This window comes from Sander vitreus, chromosome 4 (genome assembly GCF_031162955.1).
Source record: "Sander vitreus isolate 19-12246 chromosome 4, sanVit1, whole genome shotgun sequence".
NCBI lineage: Eukaryota > Metazoa > Chordata > Actinopteri > Perciformes > Percidae > Sander > Sander vitreus.
The window spans coordinates 27,845,702-27,872,268 of record NC_135858.1 but is presented as its reverse complement, the minus strand read 5'-3'; the positions used below and the strand labels follow the sequence as shown (position 1 = coordinate 27,872,268).

The 26,567-nt window shown below is 41.0% G+C and overlaps 1 protein-coding gene and 2 non-coding genes across 4 annotated transcripts in view; 2 read left to right on the top strand and 1 right to left on the bottom strand.

Moving 5' to 3' along the window:
• Nucleotides 1–26,222, bottom strand: part of LOC144517257 (gamma-glutamyl hydrolase) — a 31,909-nt gene extending 5,687 nt beyond the window's left edge. Inside the window, exons 1-8 of one of the 2 annotated variants that reach the window (XM_078249260.1) lie at nucleotides 26,122–26,222; nucleotides 25,834–26,007; nucleotides 19,840–19,954; nucleotides 15,175–15,225; nucleotides 12,024–12,108; nucleotides 2,877–3,015; nucleotides 2,182–2,288; nucleotides 9–99 (exon numbers count right to left, since the gene is read on the bottom strand). In XM_078249260.1, coding sequence (XP_078105386.1) covers nucleotides 9–99; nucleotides 2,182–2,288; nucleotides 2,877–3,015; nucleotides 12,024–12,108; nucleotides 15,175–15,225; nucleotides 19,840–19,954; nucleotides 25,834–25,945 — 700 coding nt within the window. In that variant the 5' untranslated portion in view covers nucleotides 25,946–26,007; nucleotides 26,122–26,222. Of the gene's footprint in view, nucleotides 1–8; nucleotides 100–2,181; nucleotides 2,289–2,876; nucleotides 3,016–12,023; nucleotides 12,109–15,174; nucleotides 15,226–19,839; nucleotides 19,955–25,833 lie in introns of both variants that reach the window. The other variant, XM_078249259.1, reaches the window with a different exon arrangement.
• LOC144517479 (U7 small nuclear RNA) lies at nucleotides 17,862–17,919 on the top strand. Its single transcript, XR_013501941.1, has one exon. It is a non-coding gene; the product is annotated as a U7 small nuclear RNA (small nuclear RNA).
• On the top strand, nucleotides 24,425–24,481 carry LOC144517478 (U7 small nuclear RNA). Its single transcript, XR_013501940.1, has one exon. It is a non-coding gene; the product is annotated as a U7 small nuclear RNA (small nuclear RNA).
• Nucleotides 26,223–26,567: the final 345 nt, after the last annotated feature.

Genomic DNA, 26,567 nt, shown 5'->3' with positions numbered 1-26,567 from the left:
AATGGTACCTTCCATTGTGGAGATGAATTCTTTCTTCCCATCATTGTTAGTGGACAGGACCTTGTAAAACCTCTTGAGCTTGGCATTCCGGCTGTAGTTCTGTTGGTTCAAAGGCAGAGATTTCATATTGACTTGACTGATCTTAAAATATTTGTTCGTAGCCCTAAAACTACTTTGCTTCTTCTGCGTGGAACAACCATAAAGGCATGTGGTCAAACTAACTGGTGTATGGAGCATTGATGCCAGGGGTTTGGCTCAGGATGGGCCTTTGTGGGGGGACACAAATTAGGTGGGGGGTATGGGGAAATTTGGAGCGTCAAAGACTTAATTTCCTGCATTCTGGTAAAATTCCTCTATGCAGGAAAAACCTGCAAGGGGTGAGTTAAACACGCCTTCTGCAAGGACACTCATCAGGACTCCTACATGAGAAAATACACTAATGACGTGTTTCCACTGTACGGCGTGTGGTATGGCTCTGTTTGACTGAAATGGTGCGACGCCTGCGAGCTAGTTCAGGCAGTCACACACGTGACATGCCTCACTCTCTGTATCATTTACCAAAACACACACTTCTGGCGGTCTATTTAAGCTGCAACATTTCCCCATCTCTGCTTGTCAATGCTGCTGCTGCCCTGCACCCGTATTGCTGCCTGTTCTTTAAGCCCCGCCACTACCCCCCCAGCATCCACCTGCAGGCTGCGGCCAGGGGGGAAGCTACTTTCTCGTCACTTCCTAATATCTCATGTAAACCCTGCGGGGAGTGATGAGGTCGGAGTCTGGCCGCCAAACACAATATTCTGCTATAATAATAAACATTTCAAACATTAGCTGTCTGACTGAATACACTTTTTTGGCAGCCTTCACGTTTCAGTTTGACGCTCTGACAAACCCTGTGTTTGAAGCATAGTGATCTGGTCAAACATACTGATGTATGGTGATATGATGCTAAGGGTTGAGTTGAAACATTTTAAGGGTAATTGTAATAACAGGTTGCCATTGAGTGCCTTGCACACGTACACTCATGAAGAGTAGTCTCGCATTGCCAGACCTTCCTCCACAGCGCTGCGGAAGAGGGTCTGGCTAGTCCACACAGCATTCTGGGATGGGAGAAAAACGTACTCTGGTTTGTTGGCATTTCTTTAAACCAATCACAATCGTCTTGGGCGGTGCTAAGGGCCGAGCGGAGCCACAAAAGTAGCCTCAGGAAGGAACTTGTTTTGGTGGAACGTGTGCGTTCAAAAGTTGCTTTAGTCGTGCAACAGAAAACTCAGATTGGATAGATACTCTAGCTAGCTGTCTGGATTTACCCTGCAGGTTTTGAGGAGCAGTTAACCATAGTCCTCATAAATCCACCAGAGTTTAGAATTACAACACAAAAAAAGCGGAAGGTAATGGACAAAAAGAGTCACATCCGGCGGAATTTCTAGTAGAGTGAGAGCAATCCTGGAAGTGGAGCGTTGTGGACTATATATCCTACCTTAAATTAAGGATCGTCAAGCAGATTGAAATTGCAAGTAACTTAATAAGGCATGAATGGGAATTGAACCCATAATGTTTTGTTTGGATTTGGTACGAGACCAACGTCTGACTCCATCTAGTCACAGCTGAGTGTTTTTACGTGTGTCTGTGGTAGGTAGGATAGAGGTACTTAGACTTTTGGTTGATGTACTATCTCCACAACGTGTGTGTCAGCACTGCAGTGTGGTCTGGCTACACCACTTATGTATTCTGGGATGGGGGTAAAAAACACTCTGGCTTGTTTGCATTTTCAACTCATCATTAAGTTCATTCCATAATTAAACCCCCAACACTGAAACTAGGGCTGTGTAATTAACTGAATTTTGATTTAGATTTTGGCTCCCAACTATCACCAAAATAGTACAATCGAGAAAAAAACGATTATTTTGCAATGTTCTGTTTTGCAAGAACACTCTTATTTTGTCTTGGGTTCATTTTGTCTCAGCCTATACAGGCATGTCCTGTGCATATAATCCGCTGGAATTCAAAAACTCAGCGCGAGTAAAGATGGCAGAAGGAGGGCAGCCACAGCAGCGTTTGGTGAGCAAAAAAGGCAAAACCAACTCTGGGAACAGTTTGGCTTCCAGATTCCGGCCATGCCAGGTGTTCATGCTTTTCAGGAGTGGACAGAAAAGAGAAAGCGACCGGGAGCAAAAAAAATACCTGCATAGACAGACTCCATCTGTGGAAGTTGGAAGTGACGTTTTCTTCGGCCAGAGACTGCAGAAGATCCTTGGGGAAACTTCGGAAGAGACGGCTGGACTGGGCCGCTAGAGGACGGACACAGATTAGTGGTGGGGCAGGAGGTCCGGACAAGCAGTTCACACAACACAGGAGGGAGGAAGTTACATTAGTAAAAGTTAATGGTGTAATACAGCATTAGTATTAAAATCAGTCCTTTGGCAGTAGGATCAGTGGTAAGGGAGGGCCAGCTATATTTGGTTAAATGATTCCTTAAAACACTTCTTAAAAGTAATATGCATAATATTTTATCATGTGTACTTTCTTTCTACGATTGTAGCTGGTCTAACAGCTTAGCTGAACTAAAAATGACTTTTTTTTCACAGGGACCTTTTATATCAGTTCTGCTGCACATTATGTGCAGTCATGATCACATCACAGTACCATAGCAGCAGAATGCAGAGTGGCACTTATATTTGATTTCCCTGCTAATCTTGCTTGACAGAAAAAGAACTATAGGACTATAAGACATTGCATCTGAGAAGAGATTCAGGCACAACCAAAAACGGGAGAAAATAGTTGTTCATCTTTATGACGAGAGGAAAAGAAGAAAAGAGAAGAAAAGAGCAAATGAGGCAAGCAGAACAAGAGCAGAGGACAGGGACAGAAACAAATACCTGGTGTGAGAGTGAGAGGTAGAGCCACAGCCTTGGTATCAGTGAGGGTTAGCAGGTTTTTGTTGGCTGTGAGGACGGACAGCTGCTGGAAGCCCTGACACGTTCCCCAGATGGGGAAGTAGTCCCCAGCATCATTGGCCTGCAGAGGACAAGACAGTGAGGAATGAGAAGCTGACACTGAGGAAGATGTAAAGTAGGATGACGAGACGTCCCCGGTTTCGGTGACCTGTCCCCGGCTGGAGCTGTCCTCGGAAATGTCCCCGGTTTTCACTGTGACTGACAGACCCGAAATTGGAATGAAATAGTCGTGCACCCTACACACACAGGCTCAAGACAGCCAGAGCAAGCCTCAGAGCTCAGACATGTTCTAGAATGCCCATATTACGATGCTAAAATTACTGTTTATTTACATGGAGTCTGGTTGGTTTAGCGAATGCAATTTCGCAGACTTTTTGTTTTAAAAAAGGATCTTACTCTTTAACAGAAAGATCGACCTCCTTAGAAATCCTTTCCATAATGTTGTCAGACACTTAGAATATTAATCTGAGCTTGTCAGTGGCAAAACGAGCACTTTTACTAACGTAAGTACAAGCTGGACAATTGACGTCCATTAACTTACATTGTAGCTTGTTTAACCGTTGCCGACTGCAGCTATCTCGTTTAATACTGGACCAAAGTCAACGGAAAATATTTCCTCAATAGTTTTAATTGTATCCGATACTCAATGAATGAGCTGTTGCAGAAACAAGCCCAGCGTGAAGCAATAAAGCAAAAGCTGTCAGATAAATGTAGTGCAGTAAAAGTAAACATTTCCGTCTGAGGTGTAGTGGAGTACTTATGAAGTAGCAGCAGGGGCGATTCTAGGATCAGACCTTTAGGGGGGCTCAGCCCCTAATGACAATGTGACACGGGTATAGTGCATGCAAAAGTGTTAATCTGCACCATGAAATTACCATCTTCTTCACAACCGCACTCCTGCTCTTCCTCTGACAGATAGAGACTCAGCCAAAGGGCCAAAATTATAATGTATGATCATGTAAACTATTTATGTCAGCACAGACATTTTTGTAAATTGCTTAGCCAGTGTATCCCACCATAATGGTTATTATATTGCCAGATTCCAGACAATCCCACTTATATATATATATCCCACTTACAAATATGAATATATATTTCTACTGGTATGCTTCCTAGTGACATTGTGCATGGTTATAATTCTTAAGTGCAAAATAGTTCAGGCTACAGCACAAATATTTCCATCCATAGATAAGAATAATCAAGTCTAACCTCTGAATTTCTTTTCAAAGTGCACCAGATTGATGCATTTAAACATTAAAAAGACAACATTTTCTTACAGGGCAGCATGCCCATGGATCCCCCTAGGGGGGCTTGTGCCCTAGTGCAGCTCTAGGTCTAGTGACCCCCCTGGGGCAGTGTCCCATTTAAAGTTTTACAAAGATAAAAACATTACCTTTTTTGGAGGTATTTACGCTTCTGAGCTGAAAATGTCCCCGGATTTTGTCTCAGAAATCTGGTCACCTTAGTGTAAAGTCATTTGTCAAAGGAATTCTACACAGAATGCTCTATTTCACCTACAACCCAAGAGCTTCCATCTCATACAGATGCACACATTCACACCACGTACAACTGAGGCTTAATGTGGATTGAGTTAGACAAATCTTCCAATATTGCAGTCTTTGTAGTACCAAAGTTCCAAAGGGAATTTTGTACTAAAAAGACAGTATCTCCTTGGAAAATATTGTACTTGATTTGTCTAAGCCAGACATTATTTTGTCCCCAATCACTTACATTGGCATTGCATCAGGACTGGAGGAACAATTAGATAGATCAAAATCTCTTTCAATGTACATGTCGATATGTGAGTTTTGTTTTAGGGTGCTTTCACATCGGTAGTTCGGTTCATGTGGTCCACACCAAGGGCAAAAACATTATACATTGTAGTATTTTTCCTTTTCACACCACACTGTTTGCTGTGGTCCAAATCAGTTGATGAGTTGGTGAGTCACATGACAACATTCACATCATTGGCCAGATGTGTCTTTGAACGTATTTTCTAAAAACAGTGGGGTTTCTACGAGGACTCCAAGATTCTCCGCGAGTTGCCATGTGGCTGGAGGTGCATCCCATGGCCCTTAAATTGCATCCCCGACTCCTCCACTTGCCTTCCTTCCATGCATCTTAGTCCCTCCCACGGAAGAGACGCAAGCAAATTATCGGAGGAGAGAGGCAACGAGCAAATGTATTTTAGAGGAATGAGACGTCCTTTCCTCTGAAGCATCACATGAATTCGTCAGCTGTATGGGTGGAGGGTGGAGGTAGCTGTTTGTGAAGGTTGTACAGTGCAGACGCTTTTGCTGCTTGCTCCTGCCTCTCCTGCCTCTGCTTACATATTTCTGCTGATAATCTTGCTTTTCCTCAGAGAGAAACTATGAGCAGCGTCTCTTGGATACTTATACATCACTGGACTATGCATGTTTTGTAGACATAGGCTATTGCCATATTTCAACATTTTTCTGCGTGAGCGTGGCCTACCAATAGCTCAAGCCTGTCCTAAAGTGACTGTAGCTAAAGGTAATTAGCAGCAAGATGCCTCCCTTGTCCATGGAGGACTACTACAAACTCCTTCAGAAGATTGCAGTTCTGGAAACCAAAATTTACCGGTTAGAAGTAAACGTGGAAGTGAACGGATCATGTGGAAATGACACCACTTTACCATTGACCCAAAACAATGGACAAAAGCATGCCAACACACAGCTAACTAGCACCAGCAAGACTACAAACAAACAGCAGGGCTGTGAAATGGGTAATAAATCAACAAGTGGTAGTACTCCCTGGAACTCGTTTGGTGCAAAGCCTAAGAGTAAATCATTTTCCTGGGAAATGGGAGGACGACTAACGGGCAGGGCACCGCGCCCTGAGATTTGTGATACGACCGGGTGGCCTGCATTATCATCCAGGCAGAGCGCCTCTTCAACCCCTGTACTCAGTAGGACACAGCCGTGGACAGCTGCAAAAGGGAGAATTAGCAACAAAATGCCTGCCCAACAACTGAGTGTGCAACTGGATAACAGATTTGCTCCTCTGCTGCAGGACCCTGGACATGATGTGGATTGCGTCTCATCGTCACACAGCAGGGTAAGGACTGAGAGCAATTCAAAAAGTAAAAAGCTACAGGGAAAGCTAAAGACTGGGCACCAAACTCTGATTGTGGGTGACTCTGCTGTAAAAGACATAAATAGCAATAAAAACACCAAAATACTCTGTTTTCCCAAAGACATGGTGTCTGACTTGGCCCAAAGAATCCCGGATATCGTGGTAGCACACCCAACTGTGAAGAATATTATACTGCATATAGGGTCACATGATGTTGTAAAGCAAGAGTCTGAAGTGCTAAATCGTGACTTTATGAATCTGCTGAACACAGTCAGCTCCCTAAACGTGGAGGTGTTTATCAGTGGCCCTATACCACCAGTCAGAAGAGGAGCTGAGAGATTCAGCAGACTGTTGGCACTGAACAGATGGCTTTCAACTGCATGTACCGTCCACTCTCTGCGGTTCATTGACAATTTTAACATTTTCTGGGACTGCAGACATCTTTTTAAAGCAGATGGACTTTTTCTTAACAAGCCAGGAGTAAAGCTGTTCACCTCTAGCCTACTTTACTTTCTGCACCACACATCTACTCCCTCGGCCAAGGACACGAGACAAGATAAACAAACAAAACAAGAGGAAGACACAACAAAGTGCGGCAGTGATCCACCACAGCCCCCACCTGAGCAAAGATTTGACCATGGAGGACCACAGAACGGAGACGAGAAATCTCAACCCTTCTTTTCACCCATCCAACACTCCTCAAACCCCCTTACCAACACTGACGCCTTTGAGGATCCATTGCTCTCCCCATCCGCCTTTTCCCCTGTTTCCCCCTGCCACATGTTGGGGTTCACTAACGGGATGGAGCAGCTGGTAGATGCTGGAATCAAGTTTGCCCCACTACCATCATTCGCCCCCAGCATCAAAGTGACCCTGTGTTGACTGAACCGCTGAAAGTAAAACGCCAGGCACCTCTGCCCCCTCAAGGACGGCAGCTAACTCCTTCTCACCAGACTGATAAGTATGCTTGTGTACAAAATGCAACAAGCTTTAACTGATATGTGCTGGGCCCAGGTTGCATGCCTAGTGGCACTCATGACTCTTTCCAGGACAAGCCTGGGCCCTGTGTATTCAATTCTTCGTCAATCTATGTTGTGATAGGTAATAGAAAAAGAATGGTGAATCCGCTAAGTAAAAGAAGGAAAAAGAAGCACTTGACAGCCAACTTAGCAAATTTAGCATCCATTCCTCGTCAGCCACAGCCTGTCCCAAAAAACGAGACAGATAATTATTTTAACACACTAACACTAGCCTTGGCTCTGGCGGGTAAATCATTTTTAATCAATGATTTTATTATTGAGCACAATCTTGACCTCATGTTTTTAACTGAAACCTGGTTAGACTATAATAACAGTGATGCTGTTCTTATAGAGTCAGCTCCCACTAACTTCAATTTTATGAGTGAGAATAGAGCGAATAAGAAAGGAGGTGGAGTCGCCATTTTGTTTAATGACTCGTTCCAATGTACTCAAATATCTTATGGAAACTTTGCTTCTTTTGAATATATGGCTCTTCAGCTAAGGTCCACGTCTCGACCTATATTCCTAATTATCTACAGGCCACCTAAATACTGTGCATCCTTCTTTGACGACTTTAGTGAACTGCTGTCTATAATCTGTATTAACTTTGACTGTGTAGTTATTGCTGGTGATTTCAACATTCATGTTGACAATCCCCAGCATAGAGGGACCAAAGAACTGTGTTGTATTTCTGAGAACTATGGACTGACTCAGCATGTGACGGAGCCCACACACAACAAGGGACACATTCTGGACTTGATTATCTCGAAGGGTTTGAACATTTCCAAGGTTGTGGTGACTGATGCTGCTCTCTCTGATCATTCCTGTGTTTTCTTTAATGGCCCTATCTCTGTGCACAAAAGTGTCCAAACAATGTCAATAAGAAAACGGTATATCACTGACAACACCAGTGAAACATTCATTCAGCTTTTCTCCTCCACACCCGCCCTTTCAGGGGTCTCAGTCACTGAGCTTGTAGACAATTTCAATTGTAAAATTACAAATGTTATTGATGCCATTGCTCCCATTAAGGTAAAAACTGTCTCTGATAAGAAAAGATCTCCATGGAGAAATGCCATACTGGTAAGAACAGAAAAAAGAGTGTAGAAAAGCAGAACGCAGGTGGCGAAAAACTAATCTCCAGGTCCACTACAACACCTATAAAGAGAGACTTTGTATTTATAATTTGGAACTGAGGAATGCAAGGCGGTCCTTCTTCTCGGACATTATTGCCAGAAACAATAATAACTCACGTGCGTTGTTTGCTACTGTCGATAGGTTAACAAACCCTCCAGTACCAGTAGCATCTGAACTTTTATCTACCGAGGCCTGCAATGAGTTTGCCACCTTTTTCAAAGACAAAATTTTGAAAATTAAACAAACAATCAGTGCTTCCATATCGAGTACAGGGTATGTATTGTCACAGTGTCCAGGCAAAACATATGCCAATATGACCCAATTTCATACGATCAATCGTAAAAACCTGGAGGACATTATACAACATCTGAAAACCTCCTCCTGCTGCCTTGATATTCTACCAACGGGCCTTTTCAAAAATGTTTCCAATTGTTTGGCTACTGATCTCCTACAGATTGTAAACATGTCTCTTTTCTCAGGTATCTTCCCACAGGCCCTGAAAACTGCAGTCATTAAGCCACTCTTAAAAAAGAACAATCTAGACATGTCACTAATGAGCAACTATAGGCCGATATCAAACCTTCCATTTTTAAGTAAAATCATTGAAAAAACGGTTTCTCAACAACTCACCCTTTTCTTGTTACTAAACAACCGTTTTGATGCCTTCCAGTCGGGTTTTCGACCACACCACAGCACTGAGACAGCTCTTGTTAAAGTCTTTAATGACATCCACTTAAACACAGATAGTGGCTTGGTGGCATGGTCTTGGTATTACTTGATCTTTGTGCTGCATTTGATACGGTCGACCATGACATATTACTAGACCGATTGGAAAACTGGGTTGGCATTTCTGGCTCAGTACTAAAGTGGTTTGAGTCTTATTTAAAGAATAGGGACTACTTTGTGTCTATAGGGAATTATACATCTGAGCATACAAATATGACGTGCGGAGTTCCCCAAGGCTCCGTTCTGGGGCCTCTCCTGTTTAACATCTACATGTTTCCACTGGTTCAAATTATGGAAAACAATAAAATAAGTTACCATAGTTATGCGGATGACACACAAATTTATATAACCTTATCGCCAGGGGACTATAGTCCAATAAAACAACTGACTAAGTGCATTGAACAAATTAATGACTGGATGTGTCAGAACTTTCTTAAATTAAATGATGAAAAAACTGAGGTGGTTGTTTTTGGAGCAAAGGAGGAACGATTAAAAGTCAGCACTCAGCTTCAAACGATAATGTTAAAAACAACAGACAAAGCCAGAAATCTTGGTGTAGTCATGGACTCAGACCTGAATTTTTAACAGCCACATTAAGACAATTACAAAGTCAGCCTATTACCACCTTAAAAATATATCAAGGGTTAAAGGACTTATGTCTCAGCAGGATCTGGAAAAACTTGTCCATGCTTTTATCTTCAGCAGACTTGACTACTGTAACGGTGTCTTCACAGGTCTCCCTAAAAAATCAATCAGACAGCTGCAGCTGATTCAGAACGCTGCTGCTCGAGTCCTCACTAAGACCAAGAAAGTGGATCACATCACTCCAGTTCTGAAGTCTCTACACTGGCTTCCAGTGCCTCAAAGAATTGATTTCAAAATACTTTTGCTGGTTTATAAATCACTAAACGGTTTAAGGCCAAAATACATTTCTGATCTGCTACTACACTATGAACCACCCAGAACTCTCAGGTCGTCTGGGACAGGCCTGCTTGTTGTCCCCAGAGTCAGAACTAAACAGGGGAGCGCTAGTTTTTATGCTCCACATATCTGGAACAAACTCCCAGAAAACTGCAGGTCTGCTGCAATTCTCAGTTCTTTTAAATCAAGGCTGAATACCTATCGTTTTGATGTTGCCTTTCTTTAAATAAGCATTGTTGACACTGTATAACAATCTATATAAACATATAAAGAGAAATTCCTATAACAAATAATAGAATTGAATTTATGATTATTCTGGTGACATTCTTTTGCAGTAACGGACATATCTCTGATTATTTCTCTGATGCAGGCATGACAATAGTTGACAGAAGAGACAGACGTTGGGCTGGTCAAAAGTTAGTCGAAGTAACTAACTAATTTAGGCAGAAGGCCTAAAAAGAAAAAATAGTCTATAAACACTCTGAGCGTAGTTCTTTGACTATTTAGAGACAGACTGCAGAAGAAATAAAATAGTTTAAGAACACGTTCTGGACTATTAAGAGATTTTTGTCTGCAGGGCTGTACCGGGCTTTGCAAGGTTTGCCGAAGAAAAGAACTAAGCTTTGCGGTGACGACCACATCGAAAATGATAAGAGTATACTAAAGGAAAAACTTCTGTAACTATAGGGAATGAAACCTCAAAACCGTGCGAAGCATCTGGACCCATAGTGGGTGAGATGGTTAGAAAATATGGACCGGATTGCATGAGATGTCTGCCATATTGGTCAAAAATATTTGGCTTTCCACAAAATGGATCATTGAGTCCAGGAAAGTTAAGATTGCATTTATGATTACGAGTGACATTCTCTTGCAGAAACGGACATATCTCTGATTATTTCTCTGATGCAGGCATGACAATAGTTGACAGAAGAGACAGACGTTGGGCTGGTCAAAAAGTTAGTCAAAGTAACTAACTAATTTAGGCAGAAGGCCTAAAAAGAAAAAAATAGTCTATAAACACTCTGAGCAAGTTCTTGACTATTTAGAGACAGACTGCAGAAGAAATAAAATAGTTTAAGAACACGTTCTGGACTATTAAGAGATTTTCGTCTGCAGGGCTGTACCGGGTTTTGCAAGGTTTGCCGAAGAAAAGAACTAAGCTTTGCGGTGACGACCACATCGAAAATGATAAGAGTATACTAAAGTGGGTGAGATGGTTAGAAAGTATGGACCGGACTGTCATATTGGTCAAAAAGCTGAGTCCAGGAAAGTTATTTTATCTGCTTTTATATATTTAACTGTTTTAACTGCTCTTCAATGTTTAATTTCTTATACTGCACTGTAACTTCTTTTTTTTCTTTCTCGTATTTTATCTGTTTTTTATTTTTTAATCTGTTTTCATGTAAAGCACTTTGAATTGCCCTGTTGCTGAAATGTGCTATACAAATAAAGCTGCCTTGCCTTGCCTTGGAGTTAGCAACTCCTTCAGCTGCACGGCTTCCTGGAAAGCTGCTTTCATGTTTCCTCGGCTATAGCTCCTCGATGATCCCTCCACGATGCTCGGTCCTCGGTCCTCGGGGCAGAAATAAGAGTTTTCACCGAGGAGGGACAAAACAACTTCCAGTACAGCCGAGGACAGAGGAGTCGGGGAGCTATCAAATAAGGGACATGGGATGCAGCTTATGTTGCTGAAGTGCAAACTTGTCCTTATCCCATAATGCACAGCGCAGCTGACTACGGCAACTGGTTTAGTCCAGAAATGTGAGGTTGTTCCAGCAGTTGGTTCTGTTCGAGGTCTGATCCCATTCTCACTACTAACGAACCGCTCCAGAGTCCATTTGAAAGAGTACTGAGACCACCTCATCAAGGAGATTCAGTATGTATGTTTGATCATCTTTTGGTGAGCACCCGAGTGCGATTGCTGCATTCACACCTGCCCAAACAAAGCGCACCAAGGGGAAAACCAACTCGATGCGATTTAACCAAACTATATAAGGCCAGTGTGAAAGCACCAATAGGTGAAAAATGTGAGTGTATTCTTTAATGAGAGAAACATTAAGCCAAGCCAATGAGGTAATAACACAATGATTTACTCTATAATCTCTTTCCGTGGTATCCTGAGATGTCACTTCATCTTGGCAGTCAGTTGAACAAGTCAAAGAATGTTTACCTTCAGTGCCAAGTCGTAGAAGATCTTGGCTGCTTGGCTGAACTGCGATGTTTGAAGATCTACATCTCCTCCCGGCAGCAACAACCTGAGGAGACACTTCTGTTTTTACATTTAGGTTACACATACTGTAGGCCTACTCTCTTCTATGTCATCACATGTCAGGGACGCTGAACTTAGAATATCTTCAACAATGTTTGTATCTTTACACTTTTCTCTGTCTTAATAATACAAACAATCACTAAAACGTGTTTTTGTTTGTAGCTGTACAGAACATAGTACTAAATGAGGGGATGTAAGTGCTTGTGAACATCAGAACTTTTACATAAAGTGAGAAAAAGAAATAGAAAAAGAGACGAGGGACTGTGCTTTGTTGTTGCAGAAACAGTCAGCTGTTCCCAAACTCCTGGGGTCTCATTTATAAAACTGTGCGTAGGATCCTTACTATAAGTGTACGTACGCCCAAAAGCCCAAAAAAAAAAGTCAGATTTATAAAACGTGTGTACGCACACCTGTAAGCAATGTTCCCTTTATAAATCACAGATTACCCACAAGTGTGCGTACGTGAATCAGCCTCTTATCCCGCCCTGTACACGCCCATTTTTTACCATAAATAGTCAATGCAAAGCACCTCGTAAATGCTGATCAGTATATGAATGACACTGGAAGTTGTTACACCGAATCATGATGACTGGCGGAGAAAAAGCAAAAAACTTCCCAGACGTTCAGGAATTGCTGCAAATTGAATTATAATTTCGGCCTGTTCTGCACAGTGTAGGGAAACCTGATCTATAACTACATGTATTAATAATACGTCCAAAACCGAATACCTGTATTTGGACCGGGATGGCACGGTTCCAGCACTTTGCCCTCTCTACTGGACCCAATTCAGTACTACATAGATCCAAGAGCTCAGCTTTAGGGAATTTAAATTGGCATATTAGCCAGTCATCTTCATGGTCCCTGAAGTCTCTTTCTCTCCTGATTCTTCCATTAGCGTAGTCCTCCTGCAGGGCCAGCAGTGCCATCATGCAGCATTACGCACGGGTTCACCGCAGTATTTATATGTTTACAACATTTTGTGATTGTTAACACCTTGCCAGCACAGCATCAACTAGTGGTATCCCCCACCCCGAGATACAATCTGAAGACGAAAGAAAGTGTAATAGGCAAACTCACTTTTCTTCATGCAGGTTTTGTCACTAACAGTATTAAAGTTAGGACCGATAACGAGGACATTACATGTAACGATTGCGCGAGAGCTTAACGGCTGTATTTCCAGACTTTGACATTTGATGATATATGCGCAGTATTAAAGATATATATTTAGTTATTTAGGCTACACTGTGTTCTGTCGTTATCTAATGCTAGGGTATTTAAATGTTATCATGTATTCCATGCAGTCGGGCCATCTCTTCCTCCTGCGCTCCGTAGCAGACAATGTGACGGCGAGACAGCGCCGATTAAACATTAATAAAAAATTGTTATTTAAGATTTGAGTTGGAGGTGTTTATGGAACAAGTATCACTCTGAACAAGCGCAAATAACACTGCTGGATTTAATCTTCATGATAATGTGGATAATATAGAGTGAAAAAATGTGCGTGAGGCATCAATACTCATCAATTATTATTATTATTACTTAATATTACGAGTAATCGTTATTCCCATTTACTTCCTGCACTCTGACTTCAGTTCACCATCTCACCATCTGCGTCGCCAATTCCTATTTTGTCTCCAAAATGTGCGTACGCACGGGTCAGAGTTTGCGTGAAGGACCGCACATTCTCCCGTCAAGTTAGTTTTTTTATAATTCACAACCTTTGCGTGGAAATTGGTGACGCACCTTTTCAGCCCCGTTTTGTGCGTACACCACATTTATAAATGAGACCCCTGGGCAGTTCAGTGCTTGTGTTTGTATTTTTTACCCTCATGTGTTTTAAAACTTTCTTGTGGCAGCGATAGAGGCAGTGATGGTTCCTGTTTCCTGTACGAGATCCTCACACCGCCTCAAAACCAACTGACCTGACCTGATCTACAGGATTGGCCACCGCAGCGCGATGTCAGTTTGAAATTCCCGGCCGAAAATATTTTTTTTGACTTTCGGAATGAAGGATTTGGCTGTGAAGTAGCCGCACTCCCTTCCTCTCTAATAGAAAAGCAGGACGGTGAGACCGACAGCGCGCATAAGTCACTCACTCTGAGGAGCACTGTTGTCAGGAACAACATTCTGAGAGATTGCACCAGAGGCTCAAAAAAGGGAACCACCAAGCCCGGAGCCCTGGGATTAAATCCCATAAAGGTGCTAGAGAATGCACAACAGGCTTCTGTCGTCTGATCCTCTTCAACAAACGCTTCACTAAGGAATGCGCAAAACCTCATCTTTTCTCCACAGTCCTTGTGGCACGACGAAAACGGCCGCAACATACGCTTTAAAAACTTAGCCAAATCCTTATCCAGCAGTGTCTCTGAGGGTAGGTTACCCCAAGAGGCAGAGGACACGAGGTGGTGTCCAAGCCTCCGCACACTAGCGCTGGAAAGCGGACCGCCGTCAAGCGTAACACACTGAATGAATAAGGCCGCTAGTCATACTAGTCATTCAGTGACTTAAGATCTGTGTATTCACATACAGCCGAACTGCTGGCGGCCGGCGGGGTGCCAGCCCGGCGAATGGGGCCAAGGCACGCCGCAGATCGGATGGCGCTCTGGCGGCAGGATGTTGCCGGTCTGTCAACACACAGGCGGACACCACTGTTCTTCGAACTGCTTGTCACTGAAGAAAAATAGGGAGCAGATCTCTGGTCTCGCAGCTGTAATATACAGTAACTGCGGACGTAAGAGAGGCCCGTGCAGGGCACAAGGGCGCAAAAGAAATCTTAACGACTGTGCATGCGCGAGGGATAACCCTGATAGCAACAGCTCTTGGACGGCGAAGCCTTTACGAAATAGAACATACCAATAACAACCATTGCAATGGTTTTTTTTTAATCATCACTTCTTATCAAGCTTAAATATGCAACGGTAAAAACTGTAGTATAATGGAAAACTTAGCCAGGCAGAGACTTGTTTTGTGTCATTAGCAGCAGCTAAAGACAGTAAGTGTGTCATATAGAGAGCTCAACACAGGAGGCAACAAGAGAACCCGATTAACTCACCCATTTATTGAGTAGAATATGTTAGTGTACTCTTGTTCCGTGCGATTTATTCTGGTGAGCAAAAAAAGGCACAAGAAGACAAAAAAATAGTTAAACCCATTAAAGGCAATCAATCATATACATTATTAATCACCCTGCATAAAAGCAGCATGTCATGCATGGCGACCAATGACAAAATAGCCTGAAGAATTTCAACATTATAGGTCAGAATGAATGTAATCTCGACATTTAGAGGATACTGTGTACCATTTCCTATTAATGGTACTTATTGTGACTGAGGTGCTGAAAGCCAACTTTGTTCTTAAATCTGTTACATTAAATACATTCATTGTGTTATTGAAAACCACCTCATTACAGTTTTTCTGAACTGCTAAAACACTAAACCCCATTCTCTGAACCAAATGCTCAGTGGCCTAAACCCATTTGTCCAATCAATCACTCTTCTTGCAAAACTCTAAACACATTCTCACTCGCTAAAACACATTTCACACTGTGATGCACTTGTGTTGCAAAATAGTTAACACGGGCAGCAAAACTTAAACACAACTACAACACAGTTGTCATCGTTTACACACGACTCAAAATTGTACACACGTTTCTAATGAGGTGATCAAACCAATCGTAGAGAATATAAGCCAGTTCAGAGTGCACAGGTGGCACAGGAGCATTGAATGTTGATGTCTGAATTTTCGGTTTCGCAATATTTTTTTAGTGTACTGTCATGTGTTTTTCAGTTTGTTTTCTTTGTTATTTGGCCGTTTGCAGTTGAACTACTGTATTGTTCTAAGTGCCTAATATATAGACATTCAATATTGTAGTACTTGCATTACTTGCAGTGTACAAGAAATTCACTGTACAAGTTGTGATATACTTTTTGTTTTCATTGCAAAATGTGTTTACTGTATGAAATACTGTAAACATTTTGTTTCTGTATCTACATGCCCTGCACACCGTGTCCTCGAATGTTTGAGGCAATGGCTAATGAATGCTCTGTAGTGTTTAGTTATTGACTGGCTCTGTGTATGATCTGAAGGCATTGCTTGATTTTGCCAGCAGTGTCAGGTGTTTTTTATTTTTACCGTTTTGAGAAAATGGGTGAGGGTTTCAAGAAATGTGTCTTAGCAGTCGAGAATCTTGATTGCTTTGACCTGCTTAAAGAAACTGGGATCCACTCGGTTTTCATCATCACTGTCTCAGCAGAGCAGAAGACACCTCTTGCAAACGTGTTAACCCTTTCTCATTGGATTGACACATTTTTCCCCACCCTTTTGCCGAACAGTTAACACGGATGTCATTCAAGCAGTCCAAACTCCATTGTTTTAGCTATGGTTACCAAACAGAAAGCATCTGTTCCTAACTATTAGAAACTACCTACATCAGTATGAAATCACTGAAGCACCTGTTTGACGCTCCTACACACAAGTCTTCAATTAGCAATCAGTCTGCAGGGTTAGGCCATGTGGCCCCATCGTCAAGACAGAAGAGACTGAATATCAATAGTGGCTATTTCTTATACTCTACAGTAATAGATGTTTATACTTTACTGTAATATATTTTATTTAAATTTTCTTAATTTCTTATTCGCTAATATATTTTATTTTGGTTTGATTTACATGTATTTTGTGTAATATTTACAGTATTTCAGTTTTGAAAATAAGAATCAATGGAATCAATACAATTTGCATCAAAGTATTTCTGATTCTGGATCCAATTTTTTGCAAGAAGGCAAATTTGTCAACAAATGGCACTGGCATGAAAGCTATGTACAGTAATAGACTACAGTGACAAGCAATGGTGCACTGATTTGCACTGAGTGCTGTATTTAGTATTTTGTTCTCCACTGTGTAATGGTTGATTGGAAGAGCTAATACACTTGTTTGCAAGTTGTGTTGTTTGAAGGCAAAATTTGCTTTTGTTGCATATTTTAAATGTTTTGGCACGGTTAGAGCCTTTTGCAAACAAAATGTGTCATTTTGACCACGAGTGCCACTGTTTAGGCCTGTGTGTTAACTGTTTTGAAAATGTGGGGTTTGAGTTGACTGCTGCGTCAAAGCAATCAAGAAAAACTGTAACTACCACTAGAGTGACTTCCCTTTATTTGACACAGGCTCCGCCCACATGAAACCACTTTTAGGCACCATGACTGATACTGCTGGGAATCACATAGGGATCACAGTTTCACAGGGAATGTATGTAGAAAACAAAAATGCTCTTTTAGTAATTTTCCAGTGGGATTTCTGTAAAAGAAGTCCCAGTAAACAATGTTGAAAATAAAAAGTAGGTACCTCACTGAGTATTGTGTTATTATAGCTGAGTTCTGTGGTCCACATTTGGCTAGCTTTTATGTTTCTATGCTGATGCAAACTGGTTTTTCTTGCATAGAGAAAGTTTTGGTGCCCCCCCCCCCAAAAGAGGTTTTAGCCAGTGCTGTAGGAAAATGACAAAGGTCAGACAGACCCCCCTGTTTTGTGTCCACCCCCACTTCTCAACCCAAAGTTACACCCTTGGTTACATCAAATACATTCATTGTGTTATTGTAAACAACATCATTGTAATACAGTTAACTACCTCTATAGTGACCTCCCTTTAATTGACACAGGCTCCGCCCACATGAAACCACTTCTAGACACCATGACTGATACTGCTGGGAGTCACATAGGGATCACTGTTTCACAGGGCATCTAGGCAGGAAACAAATGTTCTTTTAGTAATTTTCTAGCAGGATTTCTATAAAAGAAATCCCATTACACTCTGTGGAAAATTAAAAATAGGAAACTGGCCTAGCAAATTATTGGGCTAGCTTTTATGTTTTTGTGCTCCTGTAAACTACAAAGTTTTTAAATATCTTCTGTTTGTGAGCTGTGTATTATTCCATGATTTATCCCTGATAAATGTGATCTATGGTTGTATTGTTTGGGCAAATACATAACCCATACCCTGAATTTGCTGCAAAACAATTATTGACAACTTCTCAAAACTCTAAGAGGGCCTCTGTTCCACAGTTCAGGGAACTACACTATATTTTAGTAGTATATGACAAATATTAATCAAAAATGAGAGGCTGACTGTAAGACCTGATACATATTGTGTAATACAATACAGCAAACATTTGCACGTCACCCTATAATCATTATGAGACAAACACAAGGGAATAACAAATAAACTTTCGGCCATTCACATCATCATCAGAGCCAGTGGTGGAAGTATTTGGATACTTTACTTAAGTAAAAGTACCACACTGTAAAAATACTCTGTTACAAGTAAAAGTTCTGCATTGAAAATGTTACTTAAGTAAAAATATGTAAGCATCAGCAGGAACATGTACTTAAAGAATTAAAAGTACTCAATACAGAAAAATCATTTCAGTTGGATTTGTAAGCCTTTATACTGTTGGGTAATTTAATTTATAATAAAACATCAGATTTTATAAACTACAAGAGTTTTGTGTGCAAACATCTTCATGTACTTCCTGCGGCAGCTGAAGAAATTCAACCTGCCAAAGACAATGATGGTGCACTTCTACACAGCCATCATTGAGTCCATCCTCACATCCTCCATCACCATCTGGTATGCTGCTAGCACTGCCAAGGACAAGGGCAGAATGCAGCGTGTCATTCGGTCTGCAGAGAAGGTGATTGGCTGCAATCTGCCACCGCTCCAGGACCTTTACACCACCAGGACTCTGAAGAGTGCTGGAAAGATTGTGGCCGACCCCTCCCACCCCGGCAACAAACTCTTTGAGCCACTCCCCTCTGGCAGGAGGCTGAGGTCCATCAGGACCAAAACCTCACGTCACAAGGACAGTTTTTTCCCCTCTGCCACTAGCCTTATCAACAAGGCCCGGAAACCACCCTGACTCTTTCCACACCCCCCCTCTGGCTCTACATGCCACTGTACTTAATCTGCTCTTTTTATCTTAATTCTTACTCTCTTATTTTTAATACATTCTGTGTGTGTATATATATATATATATATATATATACATATATTTATAATTATATTGTTTGTTCTGTTTAACCTGTTTAACCTGTGTGACATGCACCTACAACACCACAACAAATTCCTTGTATGTGTAAAAAACGTACTTGGCAATAAAGCTTTTCTGATTCTGATTCTGATTCATTTGTAAAGTAATTAGTAACTAAAGCTGTCAGATGAATGTAGTGGAGTAAAAAGTATAATATTTCTCTCTGAAATGTAGCGGAGTACCGGGGGACCGGAGGCACAGCGAGAAACCGCTGCTAACGGAGCTCCGACTTCGACAAAAGTTCCTGGGGGAGGACCCCCAGATCCCCGCTTAATATGTGTCCCACCAAAGGCCCATTCTGAGCCAGGAAAAACCCTGAATGTGTCTTGTTTAGTAATTTTTTATTCCAGATAAAGTTGATCTATGGTCATATTGTTTGGGCAAATACATACTGCTCCAACAAAAACAATTTGTAGGATTGTCATGTTTGTCCAACTCTAACGAAGGCCTCTGTTCCACTGTTCAGGAAACTAAACTTTCTTTCAGTGTATGACATAAATATGAATCAGATATGTGTGTTCTTGTCTTTTTCTTGAACCATCATCGTTTGACAACTTCTTCAAAATTGAATTCAAAATTCATTCATTCAATATCCTACGGCAAAAGGTGAGAAATATGAGATGATATCATATTTATACCTTATGGGTACGACCCTAGCTCCGGCTCCCTCCAGGTATTTGACATAGGAGGCAGCGATGTACGAGGAGCCACGGACAAACTGGTCTCCTGGAAGATTTTCCTGTGCCAACACACCTAGGGAGCAACACAAGACAGATGACAATATACAGTTTAACTATAGATTTATGCATGGAAAAGTTGATGTTGCATGGCGGAGAAATCCTGACCACATAGATGAGATTAAAAAGCAACAAAGAACAGGGGACCAAAGTTTTTTTTGACAAGGAAAATATCCACACGGATGCACTCTTGAAGAGATCAAATCCCTACAGGTATTAACTTGTTCATTCTGGTAACATGCGCGTCTCTCTCTATGTTTCCTTTCGGTTTTTCCGCAAAGGTCCCCGGAACACTGTATCAAAATTCATATTCATCAAGGAACACCACAAACTCTATTAGCAAAATATATGCACTAAATCCCAACAACGCCCCTTCATTACAATGTCCAGATGGTTGCAAATTCGTTCGTATGTGAAAATATTTGGCAATAACCCAGATTCTTCAGATTCTGATATGACAAAGCAACGGCAACAGGTGTTTCCATCCACAGCCCTTTATTTTATTCGCAGCCACCAAAACAAGGCGGTGTCCCATGCTGTGAGTGAAAATGGAATGAAATGAACAAAGCACGGCAGATGGGTAATGTAGAATACCAAGTACTGGGTCTAAAATCCCTGCTTCAAATATACAATATACAATACCCGAGTTTTGGTTGCAATCTGAATCAGAATCACCTTTATTGGCCAAGTATGTGTACACATACATGGACTTTGACTCTGTTTTTCCATTGCTTTAAATAATGTACACTACTTACACAGAAATACAGACATACAGCCAAAAACAAGGTTTTCACAAGCCAAAAAGCTGGAGAAAAGTCAAACATTTGAATACTTGTACATCTATTAATATACAGTATATAAAAAGTATGAAAACAACAACAATGAAATGTGCAACCGGGTCCGTATGATATGGTACGAAAATGTATGCACACCAAAACGTATGATGTCCTATGAAATTATGAAACCACTGGCTGGTCACGTGACGCTGGCTGGCTACGAGCTCCATGACGCCGAGCAGCAGTTGCTAGTTGTTAAAGGGGTGATAGGATGCAAAACCGATTTTACCTTGTCATAGTTGAATAACGACAGTTCGGTGGGTAAATAGGACATACATAGAAGCTCAAAATCCCATTGATACCCCTATCCTCTCCAAATCTCACATTTTGAAACTGCCGCTGAAAACGGGCGAATCTCAACAAAGCTGGAAGCTGACGTCAGCATCCCAACTCCTAGTCTTTGTGGCTACACCACTGACCTGAGGTCAGCTTAGTCTTCTGAATCTAGCTAGGTCATGCAGATCTCCAGAGGTCCGCTATTGAATTACTAAATTCATTTCTGAGACTTTTTTATGCGAGAAATCAACTATGTAGAGGTCAAATATGGGCCGTTTTACGAAAATTGATGGCTAATTGCTAATTTTGTCCGACTGTGTGTCGCAGTTCAGCAGGAGCTCAGCAGGCTACGTGACAGCGGCCGGTGCTGCCTCGCCGCCCGGCGTGTCCTACTTCATAGACTCCGGCTTGCTGTGAGCTAGCTGGACCTCCGTCACGAAGGGAAGCCCGCGGCGCTCCATACCCGCGCAAAGTCACCGGCTCTGGGTTACTGGACTACAAAATGCCGAGGCCCTGATGGAGCTCCAGGGCCTGCAGCTAGCTGCGATTCATAGGATTGAAATCGGACACCATAGTTAGCTTTATAAGAGCTTGGGGTACATGTTATGTAAGTGGCGTGATGAAATTCAAACTGTAAATATACGAAAGTTATGCCGAAAGTGTAGCAACGATCTTTTCCCATAGGATTAAATGGGAGCCCCGAGCCCCGGTCGTCCAGTAAACGAGAAACAGTGACTTTAACTGGGTATGGAGGTTTCCGCTTTCTCGTCAGACTGTGTGGAGCTCCTAAAGTCCGACACGTCTTACTAAATTTGCAATTAGCCATACATTTTCGTAAAAAGGCCCATATTTGAGCTTTATATAGTTGATTTCTCGCTTAAAAAAGTCTCAGAAGTGAATTTAATAACGAAATAGCCCGACAAACAATGTATACCTTTGTAGTGTCTGAAATATGAGACCTGCTGTCTCGTCTCCAATGTGTTTCTATGGGGTTCGCTCAAACCAATCAGCGCGCAGCTCATCTAAATATTCATGAGCATACCATATTTGGAAGAAAAGGTCTTGTTCCACATAGAGCCATATTCACAGGGTAGTTAAGGGCCTAATAAAATAGCATTCGGGCAATTTTCAGCCCAACTAATGTTACATACCCTATTAGGAGACCTTAAGGAACAGTGTGAAATACCCTATATAATCATTCTATCACCCCTTTAAAGCTGCTACAGAGCTTCGTGACAGCGGGCTATGACCTCGGTCACAGCTCGGTCGTATCAGCGGCAGATGTGTTTAGCCAAAAAATTGGTGACACACATTTCCTGCAAACTCCGCTCCCCGACTTTAAAGTTCTGTGTTTTAACGCCAAACCACCCTCCCCAACCACCTCACTACGCAGCCAGCCGCGTTCTTACACATCAGCTGTCAATGCGGCGCATACAGCAAAAAAAAAAAACGTGGAATGCTTACGAATTACAGTGCTTAACTTTTCATAGCTTGTTTGATGATGTCCTTACACAAACAAAAAAGTCGTGCAAGAACTTGTGTGATGTATCACAAAATGTGTCATAAAATTGAAACTACATAATGCTTTATATTAGGTTACAACACCATACAAACCTGATGTAAAGAAGTTTACAAACTTTTAATTTGTTTCAAAAGTTGTGGGGGGGATTTATTTTTATTTTTCTCTTTTGATACTGTGCTGCCAAACAAACAGGCCACCTCAATGGGGTGACAAACTAAATGGTATGATAATGCAATTCAATGTTAATACACTTCGTACTCTACTCATCACCACAGAAACCATGTCTGAGTTCTAATCACAATGACAGCAGCAGGTTTTCTCAACACAACAACATCCTGTCATAGTTCTCTGATTCTTATCAGTAGAGCCATTTGGTAGCGTCGATAGATCAAAAATAAGCTTCAAGGCAGTTTTCTGTCAAACGAGACTTAACAGGTGAAGGAATTATGCACAAGGAGACCAAATGTGGCCAAGTGGCCAATATTAACCATGTATTAAATGTTACTGTGTACGAATAAAGATGTTGTTTTTGGTTTAAATGGAGATTGATGGTGAAACCTGATAGATATTGTGCGATACAATTAGGGCTGCACAATTAATCGCAATTTTATCGAAATCGCAATATGAACTAGTGCAAAATCCAAAACACAGAGGGGCGCAATATTTGTTAATGGCAAAATATGTGTCAAACCGTTCTAAAATGAAGTATTGTGGTGCTGCAGAGACATCCCGGCTTACAAATCCTATCCTACAGACTAAAGAAACAAATCGTTGTTTGGTACAGACATACAGATCCTCACAAAAATCACACTTCAATCATTTGATGAGAATAGTGATACAAAAATGAGAATTCCCTCCAATATCGTGAATCATATCGCAATATCAGTCAAAATAATCGCAATTACATATTTTCCTAATATCGTGCAGCCCTAGATACAATACAGAAAACATTTGCACGTCACCCTAATTATTATGAGACAAACACAAGGGAATAACAAATAACAAACTTTCGACCATTCACATCATCATCATCATCATCACCATCATCCATTAACCCCGTGTATGTTATCATTAGCACAATAACAAGTTTTTAAAGTTTTTGAAATATTTACCAATACCAATACACAAGTATTGTTATTGGTAAATATATAATACAACCAGTGGTGGAAGAAATACTCAGATCCTTTCCTAAGTAAAAGTACTAACACCACAATGTACAAAAATACTCTGTTACAAGTCACATAAGTCCGGCATTGAAAATGTTACTTAAGTTAAAGTATTAAAAGAACCACTATTTGTAGTTCACATACACAATTATTTTTTGAGGCATGTCACTTGTTTTTTGTTTTATTATTATTGGGCTATACCAGTAACACTACACATTTTGGAGGAGAATGGGATTAGATTGGAATGAAGTAGGCTATCTAGAGCAGTCATCCGCGGACCACTAGTGGTCGGTGAGAGTACTGCAGGTGGTCCGTGGAAAAAGCAAAATAAAATATAAAATAATAGTTTTGTAACCTTCATTTTACCAGGAAATTCCCATAAACAACTTTTTTTATTTTTAACCAGGAGTAGGCCTACTGTGTTTTTATTAAATGTGTATAGGGCCAGAGGCAAAGAATGTTGTCATGATCACATCACACGCATAGCCTTTATAGGCAGTTTATATGAAAAAAACTGTTTTAAATTATAAATGGAACTAAAGCTGCAAGCAGTGTTGGACAGGCCCTGGCGCTTGTGCTCTCTTTAATTAACACAGGCTCCGCCCACATGAAACCACTTCTAGACACCATGACTGATACTGCTGGGAGTCACATAGGGATCACTGTTTCACAGGGCATGTATGTAGGAAACAAAATGCTCTTTTAGTAATTTTCTAGCAGGATTTCTATAAAGGAAGTCCCACTATACAATGTGGAAAATAAAGAAATAGAAAACTGGCCTATTGTTGTGTAAATAGAGCAAATTACTAGGCCAACTCTTATGTTTTAATGTTCTTGCAAACTGTGCAGTTTCATAAATGCCTCCTGTTTGAGAATTGTGTATTATTCCATGATTTATCCCTGATAAATGTGATCTATGGTCATGTTGTTTGGGCAAATACATAACCCATACCCTGAATTTGCTGCAAAACAATTATTGACAACTTCTCAAAACTCTAAGAGGGCCTCTGTTCCACAGTTCAGGGAACTACACTATATTTTAGTAGTATATGACAAATATTAATCAAAAATGAAAGATTGACTGTAAGACCTGATACATATTGTGTAATACAATACAGCAAACATTTGCACGTCACCCTATAATCATTATGAGACAAACACAAGGGAAAGAGCCAGTGGTGGAAGAAGTATTCAGATCCTTTACTTAAGTAAAAGTACTGATACCACACTGTATAAATACTCTGTTACAAGTTAAAGTCCTGCATTGAAAATTTTACTTAAGTAAAAGTATCAGCAGGAACATGTACTTAAAGTATTAACAGTAAAAGTACTCAATGTAGAAAAATCCTCATATTTTAGAAACTGGAAACAATCCAAACAGTTCGGTCATTAACTAAGTGATTAATCAGCTAATCATTTCAGCTGGACTTGTAAGCCTTTATACTGTTGGGTAATTTCATTTATAATAAAACATCAGATTTTATAAACTACAAGTGTTTTGTGTGCAAACATCTTAAGTTGTAAAGTAACTAGTAACTAAAGCTGTCAGATGAATGTAGTGGAGTAAAAAGTATAATATTTATCTCTGAAATGTAGCGGAGTAGAAGTAGAAAGGGGCGCAAAAGACTCACTTAAAGTACAAGTACCTGACATTAGTACTTAAATACAGTACTTAAGTAAATGTACTTAGTTACATTCCACCACTATTTGTAGTTCACATAAACTGTTATTGTTGGGGCACAGGACATCTGACTTGTTTTTTAGTTTTATTATTATTATTATTATTATTATTATTATTACGCTATAACAGTAACGCTACACTTTTTGGAGGGAAATTGGATTAGATTGTATGAAGTGTACTAGGCTATCTTTGTATGTGCGACACATAGCCTAGGCTAGCCTACATATAGGCTAGATGTAAGAGAAGCACCTCCAGAAACATACAGAATTGGCTACTGGTAGGCTATTTTATACACGCACCTTTTCTCGAACATTCTCGATTCGAATGACGTAGGAGCTATAATCCTATCTCTGCGCGGAGAGGGACAGTCAGAAACGTTTTGAATCGCCGTCCATGCGGCTGAATCTTTCTTACCTATGACCGGTCGGTAATTGAGCTGCTGGCTTCTCCCTGCCGCCGCGCACACGCTCGCGCCGCAGAGACAGGCGGTGAGCACCGCGAGCACCGCTGCACTCGGCCGACACATCCAACACACCGGGCAGGCAGGATTAGAAACACAGAACCGCTGGAGATGATGAGGGATGCAGGCTGATGATGAAAAGATTACAATATCGGTGCTGGGTATTTGTCTATAATAAGAAAAAATAAAAAATAAATGAATAAACAAAATGCAGAAAAAATAATGGTAAATAATGATCCGACAATATGCTTCCTTGCGGGTGATGAGGCTGTGAGACCAAAGGTTGATTCTCCTCTCTCTTGCTGTGGGATACCTCTGTCTGTCGTTCTTTACCTCCGTTCAGCCTTCTATAGAGGAGCACCAAGTCAGTCACGTGTGGAACCCCCCCCTCCATAGACTCACGTCAGCTAGAGAAGGCTCCTCCTGTTCTTTCCTCATAGAAATAGATCCGCCAGATCAGGCACCTTCCCCGTCAAATAGGTAGGCCTATAGCTCAGGTAGAATATTTCAGCTACATAGATCAGCTACAGTGCTAAATAGACATAGTATATATATATATATATATATATATATATATATATATATATATATATATATATATATATATATATATATATATATAAATTCTTAATTAAATATTGTGTAATACAATATAGAGAACATCTCCCTAGTTATACTTTTACAAATC